At 35.7% G+C, this 19,705-nt stretch overlaps 1 protein-coding gene across 1 annotated transcript; it reads right to left on the reverse strand.

Annotated features, from left to right (window-relative positions):
- Positions 1-10,487: 10,487 nt before the first annotated feature.
- On the reverse strand, positions 10,488-11,576 carry LOC102806867 (serine protease 23-like). Its single transcript, XM_006818779.1, has one exon. It carries the CDS (start codon positions 11,574-11,576, stop codon positions 10,488-10,490), a length of 1,089 nt encoding a protein of 362 aa, XP_006818842.1.
- Between the last annotated feature and the right edge of the window lie 8,129 nt (positions 11,577-19,705).

Below are 19,705 nucleotides of genomic sequence, written 5' to 3' on the forward strand. Positions count from 1 at the left end.
TGGTGTAAAATAATTAAACGAGAGTTGTCTACACCAAAATAAGTCTAAAATATTTGTCCGCACATTTATTCTCTCAATTTAACAACTTGTAATGGTGTAAAATAATTAAACGAGAGCTGTCTACACCAAAATAAGTCTAAAATATTTGTCCGCACATTTATTCTCTCAATTTAACAACTTGGAATGGTGTAAAATAATTAAATGAGAGCTGTCTACACCAAAATAAGTCTAAAATATTTGTCCGCACACTTATTCTCTCAATTTAACAACTTGTAATGGTGTAAAATAATTAAACGAGAGCTGTCTACACCAAAATAAGTCTAAAATATTTGTCCGCACATTTATTCTCTCAATTTAACAACATGTAATTGTGGGAATTAATCAAACGAGAGATGTCTACACAAAAATAAGTCTAAAATATTTGTCCGCACATTTATTCTTTCAATTTAACAACCTGTAATTGTGGGAATTAATCAAACGTGAGTTGTTTACATCAAACTAAGTATTTAATATTTGTTGAGACATTTATTCTCTCAATTTAACAACTTGTAATGGTGTAAAATAATTAAACGAGAGTTGTCTACACCAAAATTAATCTCAAATATTTGTCCACACATTTATTGTCACAATTTAACCACTTGTTAATAGTGGAAATTACTTAAACGCGACTTGTTTAATCAGTTGACATCAATTCAACTTATCCGCAGACAGTGCACAACAGAGTATCATTATTGAGCAATTATAAACAGGAACGTGTCTTGGCATTAGGGTTAGGGTCGGGTCAGGTATGGGCAACGGAATTATTAACAGGAACGTGTCTTGACATTAGGGTTAGGGTCGGGTCGGGTATGGGCAACGCAAATGGCAAACACCCAATTGGCAAGATGTACACTAACGGGTTATGGCATGCATATAGTTTATGCATGCAAAAAAATGCATAAATTTGCAATTTTTTGGACAATTGTAACTCAATAATAGAAATATGTTGTATTTCTATATATATACACACTATATAGTCTTATCAAATGCAAACACATCCAGTCAATCCATTATGGTCTTGTGGGTCAGTTCTCTACATAGTGATCAGGAGGACCTGGGTTCAATTCCCTTGCCTGCCCATCTTTTTCTCGCAAACACCATTTGGCAATAAAGCTAAATACGACAACAAATTATTTAATTTGCATGACTACCCACATAGCTCAGTTGATTTGTACTATGTCAGCAATGTGAGCGATCGCTGGTTCGAATCCAGTATGTTTAGTTAGATTTTTGGCTGCTCTCCAAATGGGTCCCTTCTTTTGTATTGACCCCCTAAGGATTGCTAATCCCCCTTTCTAACTCTTCCCCTCAAAATAATATATCGCCCCTTTAAAAATGTATTGACCCACAAATTAATGAATATTCATGAGCACAGAAACTGCTACGTCATGAATAAATTAGCATAATTTAAAAAAAATTGCATAAAGTGTAGGTACTCCTTCTGGAGCTCTGCCTAAACATGTAATAATGGGGCACTTGTTCTATCATATCACAACTCGCCTATTTGACTGAGTCAATGGAGTGGTCACTCCATGGCTTAGATGATCAAGGAAGGCTGCATTTCTGTCTAAGGAAGTTGCACTCTAACTTTTAGATCAAAGACATATTGAGAGAGAACATGCATCTGAAAGTCCAGTAGAAAATACTAAAAGTCCTGGAAGGATTTCTAAATGCCCTTGGAATTTGGGTTGGGGATGTAGCACTTATCCTGGACTTTGTTTTTGACAAATTATATTTACATGCTTTGAGCAATTGTCTGATCCAAGATGGCTGACTGCTGACAATTTTAGTTAAACAAAATCAGATATTTTGACATGTCTGCCATGTAACAAGATATTGGGCATGTGGGCAATTTGCTTCAAAATGATGAATGGATTTACCATTATGGGTAGTTTATGCGCGTCACTTTGATTGGTTAACTAATAATCTTGTCATTTATTTTACTTGTTGAAAAAAACATTAAAATCAGGTATTTTGACATACCGACCTTTATGGAAGGAGTACTCATTTGATTTGTAAACTTTATGCTGTTATAGTCTTACCAAAGTCATTGCCCTCTACAGAAGAGTCATCAGCTTGCTGGTGAGTAGACAATACTTCAGTTATTTTACTTTGTGTTTGTCTGTGTTTTCCCACTTTTTTGCCTATGCTGGCAGTGGTGATGTGGCTGTATAACAATCTACAAAGCCAGGCTGTCTTCATCATTGAAAGAAGCATGCTACTGTTACGTTTGCGCCACTATTTCAAATAGATGTTTAGGCAGTGTTTGAGTTGCAAACAATGTTGAATGTCATTTCTGTGGTCACAAATGGGCTTATTATAATCGACGAAACGAAATGAAACTGAACGGGATGACACACATAATAAAAAAATTAACTGTAATCAGAGAAAATGGGTTTTATACGCACAGTATTTACAAAATATTTGCCGAAAATAACAATATTCGTAAATGGCTCGTTTCTTACAAGTACAATATTCACAATTGTCTGTCAACACGTGACCAGTATATTCACCTTTCAGTCGTGTGTATAACTTCATAAAACATTTGCCGAAAATAACGGGATTAGTTAGTTAGTTAGTTAATGGTTCGTTTTGCTAATTACAGATAATCAGAAATCTGTAAACAGCGAAACAAGGGTATTACACGTACATGATAATAATGATTTGGTTGGAGAAACAGCTGGTATTGAATTAACTCAGGATTTGATGGTCTTAACTAAATTATCCAGTGCCTTCTGTCACTTTGGTTGCCTATGGTTCATTCATGTTCATATTCTTGTGGGTGACCTCTCAAGTGAAAATGATGCTGACACTCCTAAACATTTTTCAGCAAAGTCTAAGGGAGAATGATGTCATGATCGATCGGTGTATATTGGGATCATCTCAATGCTTTCTTTCAGAACTGTCTGCCAACCTCGTATTTGAACCTGATTAGGATAGGGTTTTGATAGTTTACTCAGGTTATTGCACCTACAGCAGGGTTACCATGGTCTCATGAATATTAATGTGAAGATTCGTGGGGCACACCTTTCCCTGGGCCAAAAAAATACTTTCCCTGGTGCTAAGTAAAACCATTTACCCCAGTGGAAACTTCATCCCTCCCCGATACCATGGTTATGGTTTATTGATGATTACTGATAAAATCACGAGGTTCTCATCTCCCTGACCATTACGCCAAGGAACCTGCAACCCAAATTACCATGTGACAATTGCAGTTTAACTATATCATATATTGGATCTGCATCATGCGATTTGAGTCAAGTCTTGACATCAGCTTTCCGCTAAGATTCTTATAGATGAAGATATTCGCTTTACTACACTTCAACACCTCAGTTATTTGAGACCGTATACTGCCTTGGATCAGTTGATGGTGTTCCGTGCGTTAAACGCACATCTAAAAAGTTGTGCCATCGAAGCTTGCTTCACCATGCAGGGGCATTAACACTTGATTCATGGCAGCTGCTTCCACATCACCATCTATCTACCCAGGGCTATATACAAAGAAATATCTAGTCCAGAGGTAGAGCCGGATGTAACTATATAACAACATATATAGCAGAACGCAGAAAGTAAAATTATACGTGGGTCAAAAAATCTCATTAAGACAGACTTAGATGTGTCGGAGATTCATAATATATATTTATATTCGTTTTCATAAGAGTTTGCAAATCTGATAAGAATGTTGGAGTTGGAATCCTGTAATGCTTGTTTATTTGAAATTGAAATTAATACCGTTCAATACTGATCATGAAATATGTTTGCAGAAATCTAATTTGTATATTGTTTGTGATGTCAGAGATTCAACATATATTCATAGTATGAGCTGTAGGCCGTGTTTCTTACACGCTGCTTGAAGTCGTCTTTTTTGACATATATAACTGTGGTGTAGTGAGCTGTGTGTGTGTGATTATATGTTTATAATGTACATGTATTTTTTACAGTGAATATATTTTGGTGAAAAATTATATTTTCTATTCGATTATTTTCATTTTGTGGTGACAACTTATTGGTGAATATTGCGGGTAAAACCTTATATTTGTCAACTTATTGGAAAGCTAACATGATTGATTTGATATTTTATATAGCTTGGGGACGTCTAGATAGACGATATTTTCAATCTAACATCTTCTATAACGGTGTATGAGATTGCAGTCAGTCGATGCATCAACGATAACATAACAATACTGTATGTCATTGCAAGCCCCAATTATGTGCCATTTCGATGAATATGTAACTATTTAATTTTGATGTGTGATACATTTCTTTTTTTCTTCAGTATATATTAGCAATCATTATAGTGAAGTGCAGTGACAGTTTTAATGCGATTTGATAAATCCTGCCGAGGTTGACTTATAGCAAAAAATTTACCCACATCATAAATGCATGTAACGAGCAAATTTAGCATAATTGATGCTTCTAAAATATTTGAATATCACAAAGAAATGGTGCATATACACCTTTATCAAAACAGGTAGAAAAATTTGACCCCCCTTTTTCCGGCGGGCTTCCGCTGAGCAGTCTTCTATGATAGTTCATATGAGTGCCGCCAAAGTCAGTTTCCTATTTTAATTAGTTAATTAGGAAACCAAAATGACCTCCCTTGTCCACAAAACTATATATTTTCGAAAAGCTTATTGTAAGAATTTTAATATTTTGTTAGTGTTGTTTTTATGGACACTGTAGTTTGAAATATGCACATAAATGTGCTTTTTTGGTCAAAAGTGATTTTAAAAAATTAGCTTCTAAACCATGCTTCTGTTTCCTGTCAAAATTGGTCTACCAGTTGTCAATTTTGCAGGGCAGCAGCTCAAATTGCACTACCGGTACTTAAAGTTTATGCATAAATTAACATCCAGGCTAGTCTGTACGATTGTAACACTGTTCAACCAAATGCACCGACGGCGTTTTGAAGATAAACACATTGTCAATCATTTGTGAAATTTTCAAAACAAAAGGCCAAAGCGTCTAGGAGCTATTTTTTTTAAAGTTCTGGGATGTGCACTAAAAAGATGCTGAGATAATTGCTAATTTGCATAACAATTCACCCAGTAAGAAGTTTGCTAATGCTCATAATTAAATGGCTGTAACAGTTCCAAATTTAAATGTATTATTGTTTTGTTAAAAGTTAAATATAGTGCATAATATGGAGATCCCATAATTTTTTTTCACCATGTTTCTTTTTTATTATTTATGTACAGCCTTGCTAAATCTGGCTAAGCATTCAAAAGAGAGAATGTTTGCACCTGTTATATTTAAAAATCGTTTTTTGAGTATGTTCCACTATTCACAATTCTACAAAATTTTAACAGTTTATAGCCAAGACTTTTTGGATAATAAAAAAATATATATTTCACTCCCAAGTGCTCACGAACCTGCATCTCTACCTTAACAGAGTCGTTTACTCCTGTTAACGTTCAAACAGTTGCAACTGGAAAACTGCTGTCTTGCAGGCAAAAAAAGAAGTACACCCACGATGTTGACGTCACAAGAGGCGCTCTGTGGCGTAAAGCAAATCATCAAAGTCAGTCATCGTTGGTGTGCGCTTAGTCGGTACATGTTGCAAATTTCCCGCACGATCACTGACTTCCAGTTTTCAAATTGCACATTTTGTATTGTAAACTTTGCGATTCTAAAAATATATAGATTGCGATTAAAACAAATAGTACAGATTGAGGACTGTTGTAAGGCATGTTATAGGCTCTAATACTTGTAATACACACTTACTCAACATTTAAACATATGTCTGTCTCGAAGGCAGATGTCTGGCAGTAGTTGATTTTGTTTGCCTTCAGCATTTACGTCATAGAATCGCTTCATCACTCGAAGATGCGAATTATAGATGCTGTGTATTACGTACCTTCGATGCTGAAAATGGTACCTACCCAGAACATAAACTGATATATCATAACGAAACCATACGCATAACGACGCATGCATAGAATGCTAACGTATTTAGCTGTCAGGGAAGAGATATCGCTCTGTAGCTACAGGTAGTATAATTATTATAAGATAGCACATTCAACATTTATGTTTTTTTATGGAATCACCTTCCCACTTATTTCTCGACTGACTATTGATATGACTACATTCAGATACTAGCACACGTCATACTGTTAGAACTGATGGTTAGGTACGCACCGACTCTATTAATACAATATACTTGTAGTCCGGATGATCTCACGGAAACTGAATCAGGAAACATGCATTTCCGATAACAATGCTAGCCCCTTAAGACAAAGATATTTATGTCAGTTGCACGTAGTATTTACGTCTAAACTATGATTTTATATATGATTTATGTGTCAACTTTACAAATTAAGAAGGTTTGGGCTGATGTTACACCTTTGTCTCAAATCTCCGAGAAATTTGAATACAGGACTTCATTTTTCAATTGTACCTCGAATTCTCATGATCACATGGCACATATTTCCAGTAATATTTACTTAATATTATTATTATTAACAATTAATAGTACAGTCTTTTCGCCATATGCTATCAACAGTTTTTTGTAGTTTGTAAATACATGGACTGTGTTTAATGTATCCTTATTATTTGTATTGTTGATGCATTTGTATTATATTGTTTAAGGATACTCAGCCCTTTTACGACAATTTTAACAATATTCGGACAATTCCAATGATTGTCAAGTCAGGAATATTAATACATTGCCACGTGACACAAACTGTTCTTGATTCTGCAATGACAAATTACCGATAATTTTTTTGATCATCTATTAAGAAACACTGAATTTAGAAAAGCAACACATACACGTGTATTTTATTTTACCACCTAAATATTGGTGCAAATACATCTGCATGTGGTAGGAATGCGAATCACATCAATAATAAGTATCCAATCAATTTGTAGGTCATTTTTCAAATTTATTTTTCTGAATTTTAAGCATATTGTAGACATATTCTGATTCTAATCATATTATATATTTTTCAAAATTCCGACATTATGTTTGTTTTGCCTAAAAACGCATGTTGTGTCACTTGTGGCCGTTTTGCTTCTGATTTGTCCGAATTCCGTTCTATTAAAGTGATAGTTAACTCCCCAGAAATGTTGTAGGTAGACGGACAGGCATTTAATAACGTCGGGATAAATGACAACAATTCAGGATTGTATATTTTAGTTATTATTATATTGTCTTATACATATCACTATTTAGACCTAGCAAGGCCATTACCAAAGTTCTTATGCGCATGCTTGGCACATATATACGCACGTGGATGCTTCGTGGGACTGCTACTAGTGTGCAGAATGTTCTTATGATATAGTGAGAAACTAGCTAATGTCATGAAATCAAAAACGAAAGATGACAAAAACTGATTATCTGAATATTATATTACCGATAATAAAAATTATGAAACTGGTTATATAACTGTAAAATGAAAATGTACAGTTAAGAGGATATATATATATATATATATATCCTCTTAACTGTACATTTTCATTTTATATAACAAGTTTCATAATTTAATAATCAAGATGGGAAGGTATAGAGATGCATTATTAAAACACCGTGAAACGACTATCATAAAATGGGAAATAATTAATATTAGGTTCAGAAGTATCAATGGAAATGTGGTTGAAATATCATAAAAAATATCGACAACTGTGTTGAAAATTTCCTCATTTATTGTAAATGCTAACAGAAACTATGACAATTACTCAGTACTAATCTCGTAGTAGATTTGATAAATCCTGCCGAGGTATAGCAAATAATTTATCTACATCATAAATGCGTGAAACGCGCAAATTTAGCATAATTGATGCTTCTAAAATATTTGAATATCACAAAGGAATTATGCAAATACAACGATATCAAAACAGGTAGACAAAATTGACCGCATTTCCCGGCGGGCTTCCACTGAGTAGTCTTCTATGATAGTTCATATGAGTGCCGCCAAAGTCAGTTTCCTAAAAAAAAACATAAGCTTGAAGGGTCTACAACACTTTATACACGATAAGCAATGTGGTTCAAACCTTTGTGTTTTTGTCATTCGTTGTTCAGTTCATAGCAAAAATCTAAAAATCCGTTGACGGTCGATCAAGTATCAAAACATTATTGACGCTTTCAACATAGTCGTTTACTCTCGTTAGCGTGCAAACAGTTGCAACTGGAAAACTGCTGTCTTGTAGGCAACAAAGGGAAAAGGAAGTACACACACGATGTTGACGTCACAAGAGGCGTTCTGTGGCGTAAAGCAAATCATCAAATTCGTCATCTTTGGTGTGCGCTTAGTTAGTACATGTTGCAAATTTCCCGCACGATAACAGACTGCCAGTTTTCAAATTGCACATTTTGTATTGTAGTACTCAAGTCTTTGCGATTCTCAAAATATATAGATTGCGATTAAAACAAATAGTACAGATTGAGGACTGTTGTAAGGCATGTTATAGGCTCTAATACTTGTAATACACACTTACTCAACATTTAAACATCTGTCTGTCTCGAAGGCAGATCTGTCTGGCAGTAGTTGATTTTGTTTGCCTTCAGTTTTACGTCATAGAATCGCTTCATCACTCGAAGATGCGAATTATAGATGCTGTGTATTACGCACCTTCGATGCTGAAACTGGTACCTACCCAGAACATAAACTGATATATCATAACGAAACCATACGCATAATGTATATAGCTGCCAGGGAAGAGATATCGCTCTGTAGCTACAGGTAGTACAATTATTATAAGATAACACATTCAACATTTTTCAGGATGTTCTATATGCTTTTGTTAATCATTATCGTGTAACATACAGAATACATACACTGCTTCGTCTTCGCTCGTTTCTTCACGAATGCAATGATGTTTGTGTGTTGTATACACGTATCCCCTGCCTCGCACTGTGATCTGGGTGCTGGATGAATTATATATTATGTAAAAAAAAACACGGGCCTACAGGTACATTGCATCAAAGGGAAATACAGAAGTATGGGTTAGAGTTCAGGTTCAGTTTACGCAAATTCATTAAATTATTACAATCATAAATCCGCCACATGTACCTCTCTTAATTTGAATGTCTTAAAGATATATCTGCAAAGATATATTATTGTACATATATTATGAGATGACAAAGCTCTACAGAATGTATGAACCAAGAGTGGATTAAAATCAATCAGTATTATTTTGATGGCAGGACACTATAAATAGGAAATAGGAAATCAGTAGGAAATGAACACAGTTCAGATTGTATAACATACTTCTTCTATTTGCTTGGTGTAACAACCGGTCACGATATTAAGATTTGCCAAAGATGCTAAATTTAACGAGAGCATGTCTGAACAGAGGATTGTCCACGCACGTTAAAAGATGCTTTAATGCAATTTTAAACCAGGCATACGTTTCAAGTTTGCCCAAACAGTGTAATTTCCCTGCCCGGTTTGGATATCGATGTCAATACAACGTTTTCTAAATATAAAAAAGAACATTGTTGTATTGCCAATGCCCTGTTGAGCCCAAACTTTCCCAAAACCATAGATTTGAAACAATTACTCAAAATTTCTGGCCCAGAAAAAGTATATCATAACACGATGAAATACGTAGCATTTGTATGCTGGTCGTTCAGTTTTCATTTTCAAAACCCTCAACCAGTATTTAATTGCTCTACAATATTCATGAACTTCCAGCAAAACTCTGTGTATTACAGAGATTCGGGGTAAAGCGATGTACTTTATTAATTCGTTGAAACCCCTTATTTTCGAACCATAAAGTAGAATGGAAGGAATTTTGCACACCATAATTACATTCAAGAAAAATCTACAATACACATTGTTGAATGGACGCATGCTTTAATATTCAAAAGACAGTATTTTATGGAAATTTTCCATTTATTCCACAATTAAATAAGTTACATAAGAGGTAGTAGTGATCAATGTCGTCGAATGCTTTCTCAAAGTCAATAAATACTAACACGCGCTGAGTAAGTCGCGTGAGACCCATATTGAAGATAGCACAGCAAACGTAGACCACAAATGTAAGCATAGCATGGACAAGCAGTCACACGGTCTTGAATGTGCTATAATTGCAAACAATTTCTCAATTACATCTCTCTTTTATTCAGACCTTTATTGAAACATGTATATATCCTTTCAGCTTTGTTATGGGTTGAAACATTTTAATTTTCATTTTACAAATTTACGGAAGTCAGGATTAAATAGTATATCATACAGGTTGAAGAACAAATACATACCAAACAATAATCATACGGATAATGGTAAAATTAATCTTTGCAATTGTGCACAGATAATCAATTACAATTCCAGGACCTGTTAAAACGCCGCCACTATATCTTGTTATGAAAGCTGGAAAAATCGACATTTTTTCACCATGAAACAAATTTAATTTAGATATTTACTCCTGCTTATTATTTACCGTAAATTAAATTCTATAAATATCAGTAAATTTGTCCATGCGGTATTTTATATGCGATATATTGGTAATATTCATGCAACCCGTTTTGCTTGCCCACGTCTGTGTCGCCGTTCTCTCCCCTGCCTCGCACTGTGTCTTCCCCTGCAATCGTATAACATGTCTACGTATGGCTCGATCATTGTGCATATGTCCCGAAGTTTCATATCGTTAATGCGATTGATGACATTGTATCTCATTTCACCGCCATCCCGTGTCTTGATGCTGAAGGAATTAGAAACGATCCCAATGAGCTGGGGTCTCCCACCTCGCGAGTTGAAGTTAAACGCTGGGGAACCTGAGCTGCCCGGGGCAGAGTCGCATCGTGTGAGCATCAGATTGCCGTGCAATCCGATAAGGTCTTTGGAGACAACGCAAGAGGATTGCCACATCTGAGAACTTGGCTTATCGGAAGGGTATCCCACGAAATGAATGATTCCTGCTTTTGAAAACCAGCTGTGTTGGATGTCAGGAAACTGATCGTGTCCCGTTACTTTCCTCGTGAGAGTAAGAACAGCGTAGTCATATATGGAACGTTCAATGTTACTCATACTGTCCCCTAGCAACCAACCTCGAGGTAGCTTAACATTTGCCACGTGGAAAAGACTAAACTTGAACATATAAGGCACTTCAATTTTGATTCTGTTTTTACTCACAACTAAGTTAGAGCCGTCGTGTACACAGTGTGCTGCTGTCAGTACATGGCTTGGTGTCACCAACATGCCGCTACAACCCACGGACAATCGAACTATGTTGCTATACGGCACACGTCGTTGCTTCGAAACGGATACCCTAATACGGTCATCGTCTCCGAATATAAAACCATCCTTATTGCTGTGGTCACCCTTTTTACTGATAATGTTGTATTGGTGACTCGGTTCCGTCAACGAGAGGTATCCATCCGGGTTCCCATCATTAATGTGTTCTGAGATATATTTTTCGTTAGTAGCTTCTCGTCGGACTTTCATATTGCCAAGTATGATGTCCAAAAGCCTGAAAATGTCTATGTCGCTCGCTTCTTCTAACTCATTCGACGATAAAGGCACAGTGTGCTGTTCAATGAATCGAGAACCAGCACTTTGCGCAGCATGGGTTAGTAGTATTGCAAAGGTTAGTGAAAACATGATTACCACTTAGAACTATTGTTCATGTGAGTGTGCAGCGAGCCGATCTGGGCTGATGTAGGTGAAAATTATCAACCTTACGTCAAAGGAAACGTTCTCACACGTGACATGATTGATAAGGCGTGTCAGTCGGTATTAGCAAATTAGCGTCACTATATAGCAGAAACGATGATATGTCGAAAGACTTTATTGAATTTTACATTTGAATAAACCTGTACAATAAGAATACATTTTAAATAGGTAAATTTCGGGTGGTGTTTTTTTTTTATATTCCGATTCGTCAATACAATCTGTCAAACATACTAGTACCGTACATCAATCCCGATGATATACCAATACCGTGTACGTCACAATGCAAGTAAATGTACTCATGTCTCATACGCATTATAAGTGTTCTTCCCATGTTTTCCCAGATAGATTCGGTAACTCTCAGATACCAAGTTATTTCTCGTTGGTTCAAGTATTTTTCTAGAATTTCTTTGTTCACTTTGGAACAAATAAACACAATTTCTCATTGGATGCACTTCTTCATAATCAAAATTGTTGACAATTATAGAAAATAATATACAGGTTTATTCGAACACGAAAGTTAAGGGAGCTAATGTTCATGCGAAACGATGATAAACGTCGGTAAATTTTCAATAAATGATTGCATCCAATGATGTCTCCATTTCTACACGATCGTCTACAATTAAGTCACGTCTCACTGTGAGTGAAATATAAGTCAATATCGGGATATGATGTATAAACTACCCACGTGACCTCATTCCACCAATGATGAATCTATTTAGTATGCGCCGAATTACCACTGTGATGTTCCATCTTACTCACTTATTAAAAATGTAAACGTTAGTTTGACGTCTTTAGCTGACGTCATTGTATTGTATACTATTCATGTTCTTTTGTCGTTTGAATCTATTGAATATGTTTCCCTCGGGGAAATTGGAGATGAGTCCAAAATTAGATTATACGACAATTTATATTCAATGTCTACTATGTAGTGACGATATATCTGACAAATAACGTATATTGGGATATATAAACTTAACCTGGCCCCCTAACCTCCACGAAGCAGATAGCAATTCTATATTTTAAATTTAATCTCCCGATATACTAATCGATGTGTAACATCATTGCGGGTGAGTAAAACCACCCCCACCTCCTCCAAGCCGAACAGAGGGTACCTGATTTGTTTATATGGCAACATTATTGAAAGACTGTATTTTATACTCACGATACTAAATCTATACGTAGAGTGTCTAAGAATTGTAACGTGATAGATGTACAAAATAATCGGCCTATATTGAAATGTACCGGGAACGATTGAAATAATCCAAATGTAATTATTTAAACTTATTTTCTCTCTGTTTCATAATAAATTACTTCATTCAATTACTAGTTATTGGTTTTATTCTCAATTGGATTTTAGGACTCCCTTTGTATACTGTGTTGAACTGACTATTCCTAGTTTACATTGTCGGCTATGAGGTAAAGTGATGATGTTATCACCACGGCAACGGACGTCAGTTAAACGTCGAGAATAAAAACCAAAACAGGTAATAAAAAAAAGAGTTGATTAAATTCCGGGGATATTCACGAATATGGTGCGGTTCTGTGCATTTTTTGGTTGTTCTTTCTTCCATTTTTTAATATTTTGTCAGAAACCACAAAACAGTCGTGAGCGACCTGTTTGAAGAAAAGCTAATTTAAATTATAGAATATGTTAAAATATATACTGTAAAACATGTCTTTTTCGCGAGCTTGTCTTTTCAGCGAATTTAGCGAGACAACTGATTCGCTAATTCAAAATGTCGCTAATGACTTTATTATAAATTCAAAATGGCCAAGGCATGGGGAATTGTATACAGTAATTTGGAACACAAACATCTGGGGCGCTTCTTAATTACACTTGACAGTTTTTCTTTGTTTGTATGGGTGATAACTGTGCATTTGTTTTAGTACGCGGCAGACAAGTATTGTAAAAACAGGAAATCAACAAGAGAGAGATTCGCTATTACATCATGTCGCTTTTTCGACATGTTTTACAGTATTATTTGCAGTTACCTTTGACACATACCAAAAATTAATGTTCGATTTGTTGTTACTAGTATTTCACACTAAATTGTTGTTGTTATTCATGTCACTCGGCACTTTGATAACTTCTACTTGATCGTCCGATTCTCGCGAATGCAATGTTGCAAATATATTTAGGTGAAATGAATTTCCGAAGTTTTAGAATATTTAGTTTACTGTTACAACATTATATTGCCCAGTGTGCTCCCTTGTTATTTAGTTTACTGTTACAACATTATATTGCCCAGTGTGCTCCCTTGTTATTTAGTTTACTGTTACAACATTATATTGCCCAGTGTGCTCCCTTGTTATTTAGTTTACTGTTACAACATTATATTGCCCAGTGTGCTCCCTTGTTATTTAGTTTACTGTTACAACATTATATTGCCCAGTGTGCTCCCTTGTTATTTAGTTTACTGTTACAACATTATATTGCCCAGTGTGCTCCCTTCTAGGAATTGTCGAAACACAGACGCCATGTCCACTCTATGTCGTTTATTGAATATTTGGTCTTAACATTACGTATCAAAATAACTAGATTTCATGTCCGGTAACCAAATCGTAGAAAACAATCGGGGATGAAAATGTGTTGATTGAGTTCGACTGTTTGTAAGACGAATAGATTACAACTGTTTGTTGTATTACACACAGACGCTGGATTTAGTTGCACGACATAAACTATTCCATGATCATTTCACTGTTCATTTCATTCGTTATAAGAACACATTTATTTGTTCATATACAGCGTAATTATTATGGTCTACTCATTTCTCACAGACGTGGATGACACTATGGACGTCGTTGGATTATTATATTACGTCATAACTGATACTTACGTGGTATAATAAATTGTCAAATTCATGACCTGCATAGTCTACGCTGCCATACTATTTGCATCTACTTCGTGATTCATTTCTTCCACGTTTCACCACATGTATACAACTTTGTTTATTTGGAAATTATCAGCAAACTACGTGTAATATACTGTAATGATTATACGTGATCTACAAAGAGTGTTTAAAACACATCATCATCATCATCATCATCCAGTGTCTTCTTCAATTCGAAGGTTGACAACAAGACTGCGCCACAAACTTCTGTTCTCAGCATTTTTCTTCGCGCTCCCAAGGTTCTCCGTGTTTGTCCATTTTGTGATGTTCTTTCTCAAGTTCTTCTAGATTGTCCTCTCGATTTCCCTCTATAGTACCTTCAATTACGAGACTAGCAAGCCCACCATTAGATCCTCTAAGAACATGTCATACAAACCTAGATTTCCTTTGACACAGCATTGTTGCCAATTTCAGTTGACATCCTATAAGTCTTTCAACCTTTTCATTTGTTAAATGATCCTTCCAGTTCACTCTCCAAATTCTTCTGTAGCACCAGTTTTCGAAAGCCGTTAAAAATGTTACTCATAGATACTGGTAGTTGAAATCTCAGCATTGGTGTATGCAAAGAGCGCCACCATGAGAATAGACCATGGGAAACTGTTGTTTGCAAAATATTGATGTTGATATTGAAATGAACACTACTGATGATAACTGGGTGATTAATACAACTACACTCTACGCTTCTCTGTGTGGGATTATGTTCCTCTATGTACTCGACCCAAAAGGTATTTTTTTTGGCCATTAGGCGTGCCACAAATGATAACGGTTAAGGTGTTACCACCGGGGTAAACATATTCCCCACATTATGGCTGAATGGCCAGGGTCATGCATGCAGCGGTGGTACAGTATATTTAAACACACCTCAAACCCTGACCCATTTCTTTAAAAAAATGTATATGCCCTAATTGATACAGTCACCCTAATATTGTTATAATGTTACAAGTACTTTTGGGGAATGTATATGTTGTGAACCATTTGAACTGCTTTATGAATGCAAATACTAGTACTCAACGGTTTTCTGAAACGGACAGGTGTTCCAATCTCCGCTGAGAGAGTGATTTAATTGATGTTGATGTGGTCGGCGTCCCCTTTTTCCAGACTCTACAGTTTCGTATATGGCAAGGACCCCACCTGGAGGACGAAAACAAAGGAGGGCTATTCAAACGCGTTGTCATGACGATAGCACATACATGGAGCTACATGCATAAGCTAAGTAAACTCCAATCATTCGGCCATTCATTATGTCTCACGTATTCACTGCAGCTTGTTATTTCGTCCGATAAATAGTTAGCGTTTTATACTCGTACTTGCATGATATAACTGCGCACGTAACGTTCGCAGATTGAATAAACTTTAAATGTGTGACACCATCATTATTAGCTACTGGTTCGTGAAGAGCTTGTATGGTACATGTATAGGACATGTGTAATATGTTAATGAACAAAGAGCGAACCACCAGTTTAGCTGTAATCCTTGTGCGAGTTAAAGAAGTCCACCCATATACATGTATTTCCGAGGGTTTCCTGCGTCATAGTTTCAGAATAAGTTTTTCGGTGAGTGAAGTTCCTTCGTTGTCTTCACTTCAGTACACGCGCGTGCACTTAAAAATACAAAGCGATCACAGACCATTGTTGTAACCCAAAAGCAGTCGCGTGCCCATTGCACAAAGAAAAGACCCACGGAGTGCGATAACGTGAAAGGATGTCAATAGAACGCTTATGATACACCATACAGAGGCAGATGAAAATAGAGAGTCAGAGTGATCTAAATCTAAATCGGCTGTGATCGACCTCGACGGCATCTGTTTTAATGTTTACGCGTATATTTGATTCTACCTTATCACCAGCGTGATTTTATACTACTGCAGTTCATCCGACATGGGCTCTGCCGCGTCTGCAACCATCATGCCACCGCCATTTCTAGGCAAGATCCGTTGGAACGAAGAGAATGACTTGTGTCCGAAGGAAACTGTGCAACTCAAACACTGGAGGATTAAGAGAGGCGGGCGGCCAAAGTGGAGACAATACTTGAAGATAACCACCAATCTTGATGACTACGTCCACAACGATTCAAATGTAACAATCGGACCCTCTTTGTATATCAACGACTTTGAGAGCCTAATAAGCATGAAATATGAAAATTCTATTCAGATATATCTATGTTCCAACGACGACTTCACCGCGGAAAAGAACGTCATTTTTTCTGATGTGTACCCGTACCTGCGTAGACTAGCGTACATTAGAGGAGTCAATTTTAATATTTCCGAAATACCCTCATCCAGCCAATTTCACTCCCCCTCCGACCATACCCAATTGCGAGAAATACGGAGATGCGCAGAAAGTAGTTTTGAAGAATCGTTGTGTTTCGTTGCATTTCTGGGCGAGAAATATCGAGAGGGCGATCTCCCGGGGATCATCCATTTTGAAGATTATCGTCAACTTCTCACAAGTAGGAATCTGTCTCGAGCTGATTTACAGATTGTTAAAGAGTCTTATGAAATGGACAATAATTCTAAACACCGGTGCTATTGTCTCAGAAGAAGTGCAAATGACGAAGATAAAGAAAAGTTATCAAACATACTACTGAGGGCAACTAACGTCATAAATCCAACAGGTGGGGCAGTGTACACTTTCTACAAGTTATCTTGATACTTAACAGTCCGACCAATTAGCGAGCAGCTTTTTTGTTTGATAACAGGCTATTTCGACGAATCAAATTATGCCTTATATATATACTTTGATTCAAATGTGACTGTGCGCATTGTTCTACATCTACATTACACGTGCGCTGCATGTTTCTTGCCACTAGGTGAAATCATTTTCATACCTCGTGGTATTTGTTGGTATTGTATAGTACCCGTGACCCCAGCTGTGACCCTAAATAGAACCCATTGTTCGTAACTACCCTCTCTTTGAATCCATTTATTATAACAGCTGTCTTTTCAGCTTATGGGCTGATTGAAACGGTTGGGGTTATTGTGAGAATAGCGCCCTCACAGAGCAACTGTTGTGTGTACTCTTCAACTTTTTAAGTTGTCATACTCGCTGCATTGTAAATACTAGTATGCCATATGAGTTGTTTGTTGACGTCATAAATAATTCATTTTATATTCTTTTGTCTAGCGGGATGCAGGGCAAACAGAGTACCGAACTCTACTCTGGAGATGCAATTCGAACACGCCACTTCAGTTACCAAGGCGACGGAGAAATGTAAAAGCAATCGATGTCTTGTTTACAGAAGAGCAATAATGGGGTTATTACGAGACACAAAAAACGCTCAAGCTATCAAATATATGGACAGCAATCCTGGGTAAGGTGCCAGGTCTTTAAATCCCACCCTATGCCAGTTTTATTTTGTAAATACGGGGGAATATTTTCAAATTGTTTCTTTGCCATTTGAAAAACGAGGAGTTTTTGTATAAGTTAAAACATGGTCACGTGTTGGTTACGGCATCTAAAACACTACTCGGAGACGTGATCGCGCGAGTCAAGTTACCATTTAATTGATTTAACTCATTTGTAAAAGGGCTGTCGTGAAGTAGGCAGTTTCAGCCATTCAAATCGTCGGTGTTAGCACGCATAGCTTATTTTGTGATCAATTTGTTGCATATTAAAGTTCTCGGTATTTTGATTTCTGATAACGCGTCATAACCTGGTTACAGCATAGAACTACGGAAATTCTAGAACTTGGCGCCCATTGACCAATTCAAAACACATCAGATGTACAATAATTTTTCCATCATTTTACATTTTTAAAGACGGGTATTGAGGATGTTCTGACCTCAAAATATGTATTTCCCCAAGCCAAATTCTCTGATTACGTCTATTTTTTCACGGTCCGCTCAGCCGAATTTTAGAACACCCTCCCTACTTCACAAGGGTTGAAACCCCATTTTGTGTTTGGATCCTGTACCATCGAACATACTTGTCTGTGCATGTGATGTATATATATGACATGGGTATAAAACTACTATAAGGGAAAAATAGAAATGAAATTGTTAAGATATAAGTTAGAAAAGATCACGTAATATATCCATATCTAGACAGACTGGCGTTGTCAGTAAAATTGTTAATACCTTGATGATTTTAAAACTGATTTATGGCGCCTCTTAATCCGCAATATTTGATTTTGATGCTTGGCTTGTACCACTAACCCAGCGTATCAATTTAGTAATAAATCATGTTGTTTCTGATATCCAACTTAATTGAATTTATTTCTCTTGAGGTTCGTCTTTTGTATTGTTTACGCATTTAAAATACTTTATTATCAAAGCGTCTTAGTTCTATACAGTATATTTTACTTTATTACTCTATTTCTATTACGTCTTTTCATTCTGTTTTCAGATCATCGCCCGATAGAATTGCTTACCGTAGAGTATCCGACTTAAAATATACTAAGGTAAGCATAGCGCCCTCGACGACACCATCGTTGGCGTTCGTTTTTGGTATTAGAGTTTCAAATCGAAAATTTATTTATTTATTTATTTATTTATTTATTTATTTATTTATTTATTTATTTATTTATTTATTTATTTATTTATTTATTCATTCATTCATTCATTTATTTATTTATTTATTTATTTATTTATTTATTTATTTATTTATTTATTTATTTATTTATTTATTTATTTATTTATACATTTATACATTTATTTATTTATTTATACATTTATTTATTTATTTATTTATTTATTTATTTATTTATTTATTTATTTATTTATTTATTTATTTATTTATTTATTTTCTTATTTATTTATTTATACATTTATACATTTATTTATTTATATATTTATACATTTATTTAATTGATTGCTTGAGTATTGCCTTCATGCCCATCCCGTCGCTACCAACGTTTCATTTCTTGCTTTATTTTTTCTATGATAGCATGCGGGGTAAAAAACAAATTGGATCAACAAACCATGAGGTTATGAAGCTGACATCTTCAATTTTCTTGAAAAATATACCGCAATTCGAACTTGATTGACCGGATTGACACACACACACAAACGCTACCAGATATGCCAGTTCGGAATGGGGGTTTATTGTAACGAATTGTATTATTGTGAAAGATTTTTTTTTATAATTTAACGTACCATTATTTTGCCTTATATTTAACACATTAAGTTGTCAGCCAGTATAATTATCATTTTGATGTTTAATGTTTCTT

This window comes from Saccoglossus kowalevskii, chromosome 3 (assembly GCF_978046115.1).
Source record: "Saccoglossus kowalevskii chromosome 3, keSacKowa6.1, whole genome shotgun sequence".
In the NCBI taxonomy this organism is placed as follows: domain Eukaryota; kingdom Metazoa; phylum Hemichordata; class Enteropneusta; family Harrimaniidae; genus Saccoglossus; species Saccoglossus kowalevskii.

Excerpts from the sequence above, each read along its gene's own strand:
- LOC102806867 (XM_006818779.1), bottom strand. The coding sequence starts at position 11,576 with ATGTTTTCACTAACCTTTGCAATACTACTAACCCATGCTGCGCAAAGT.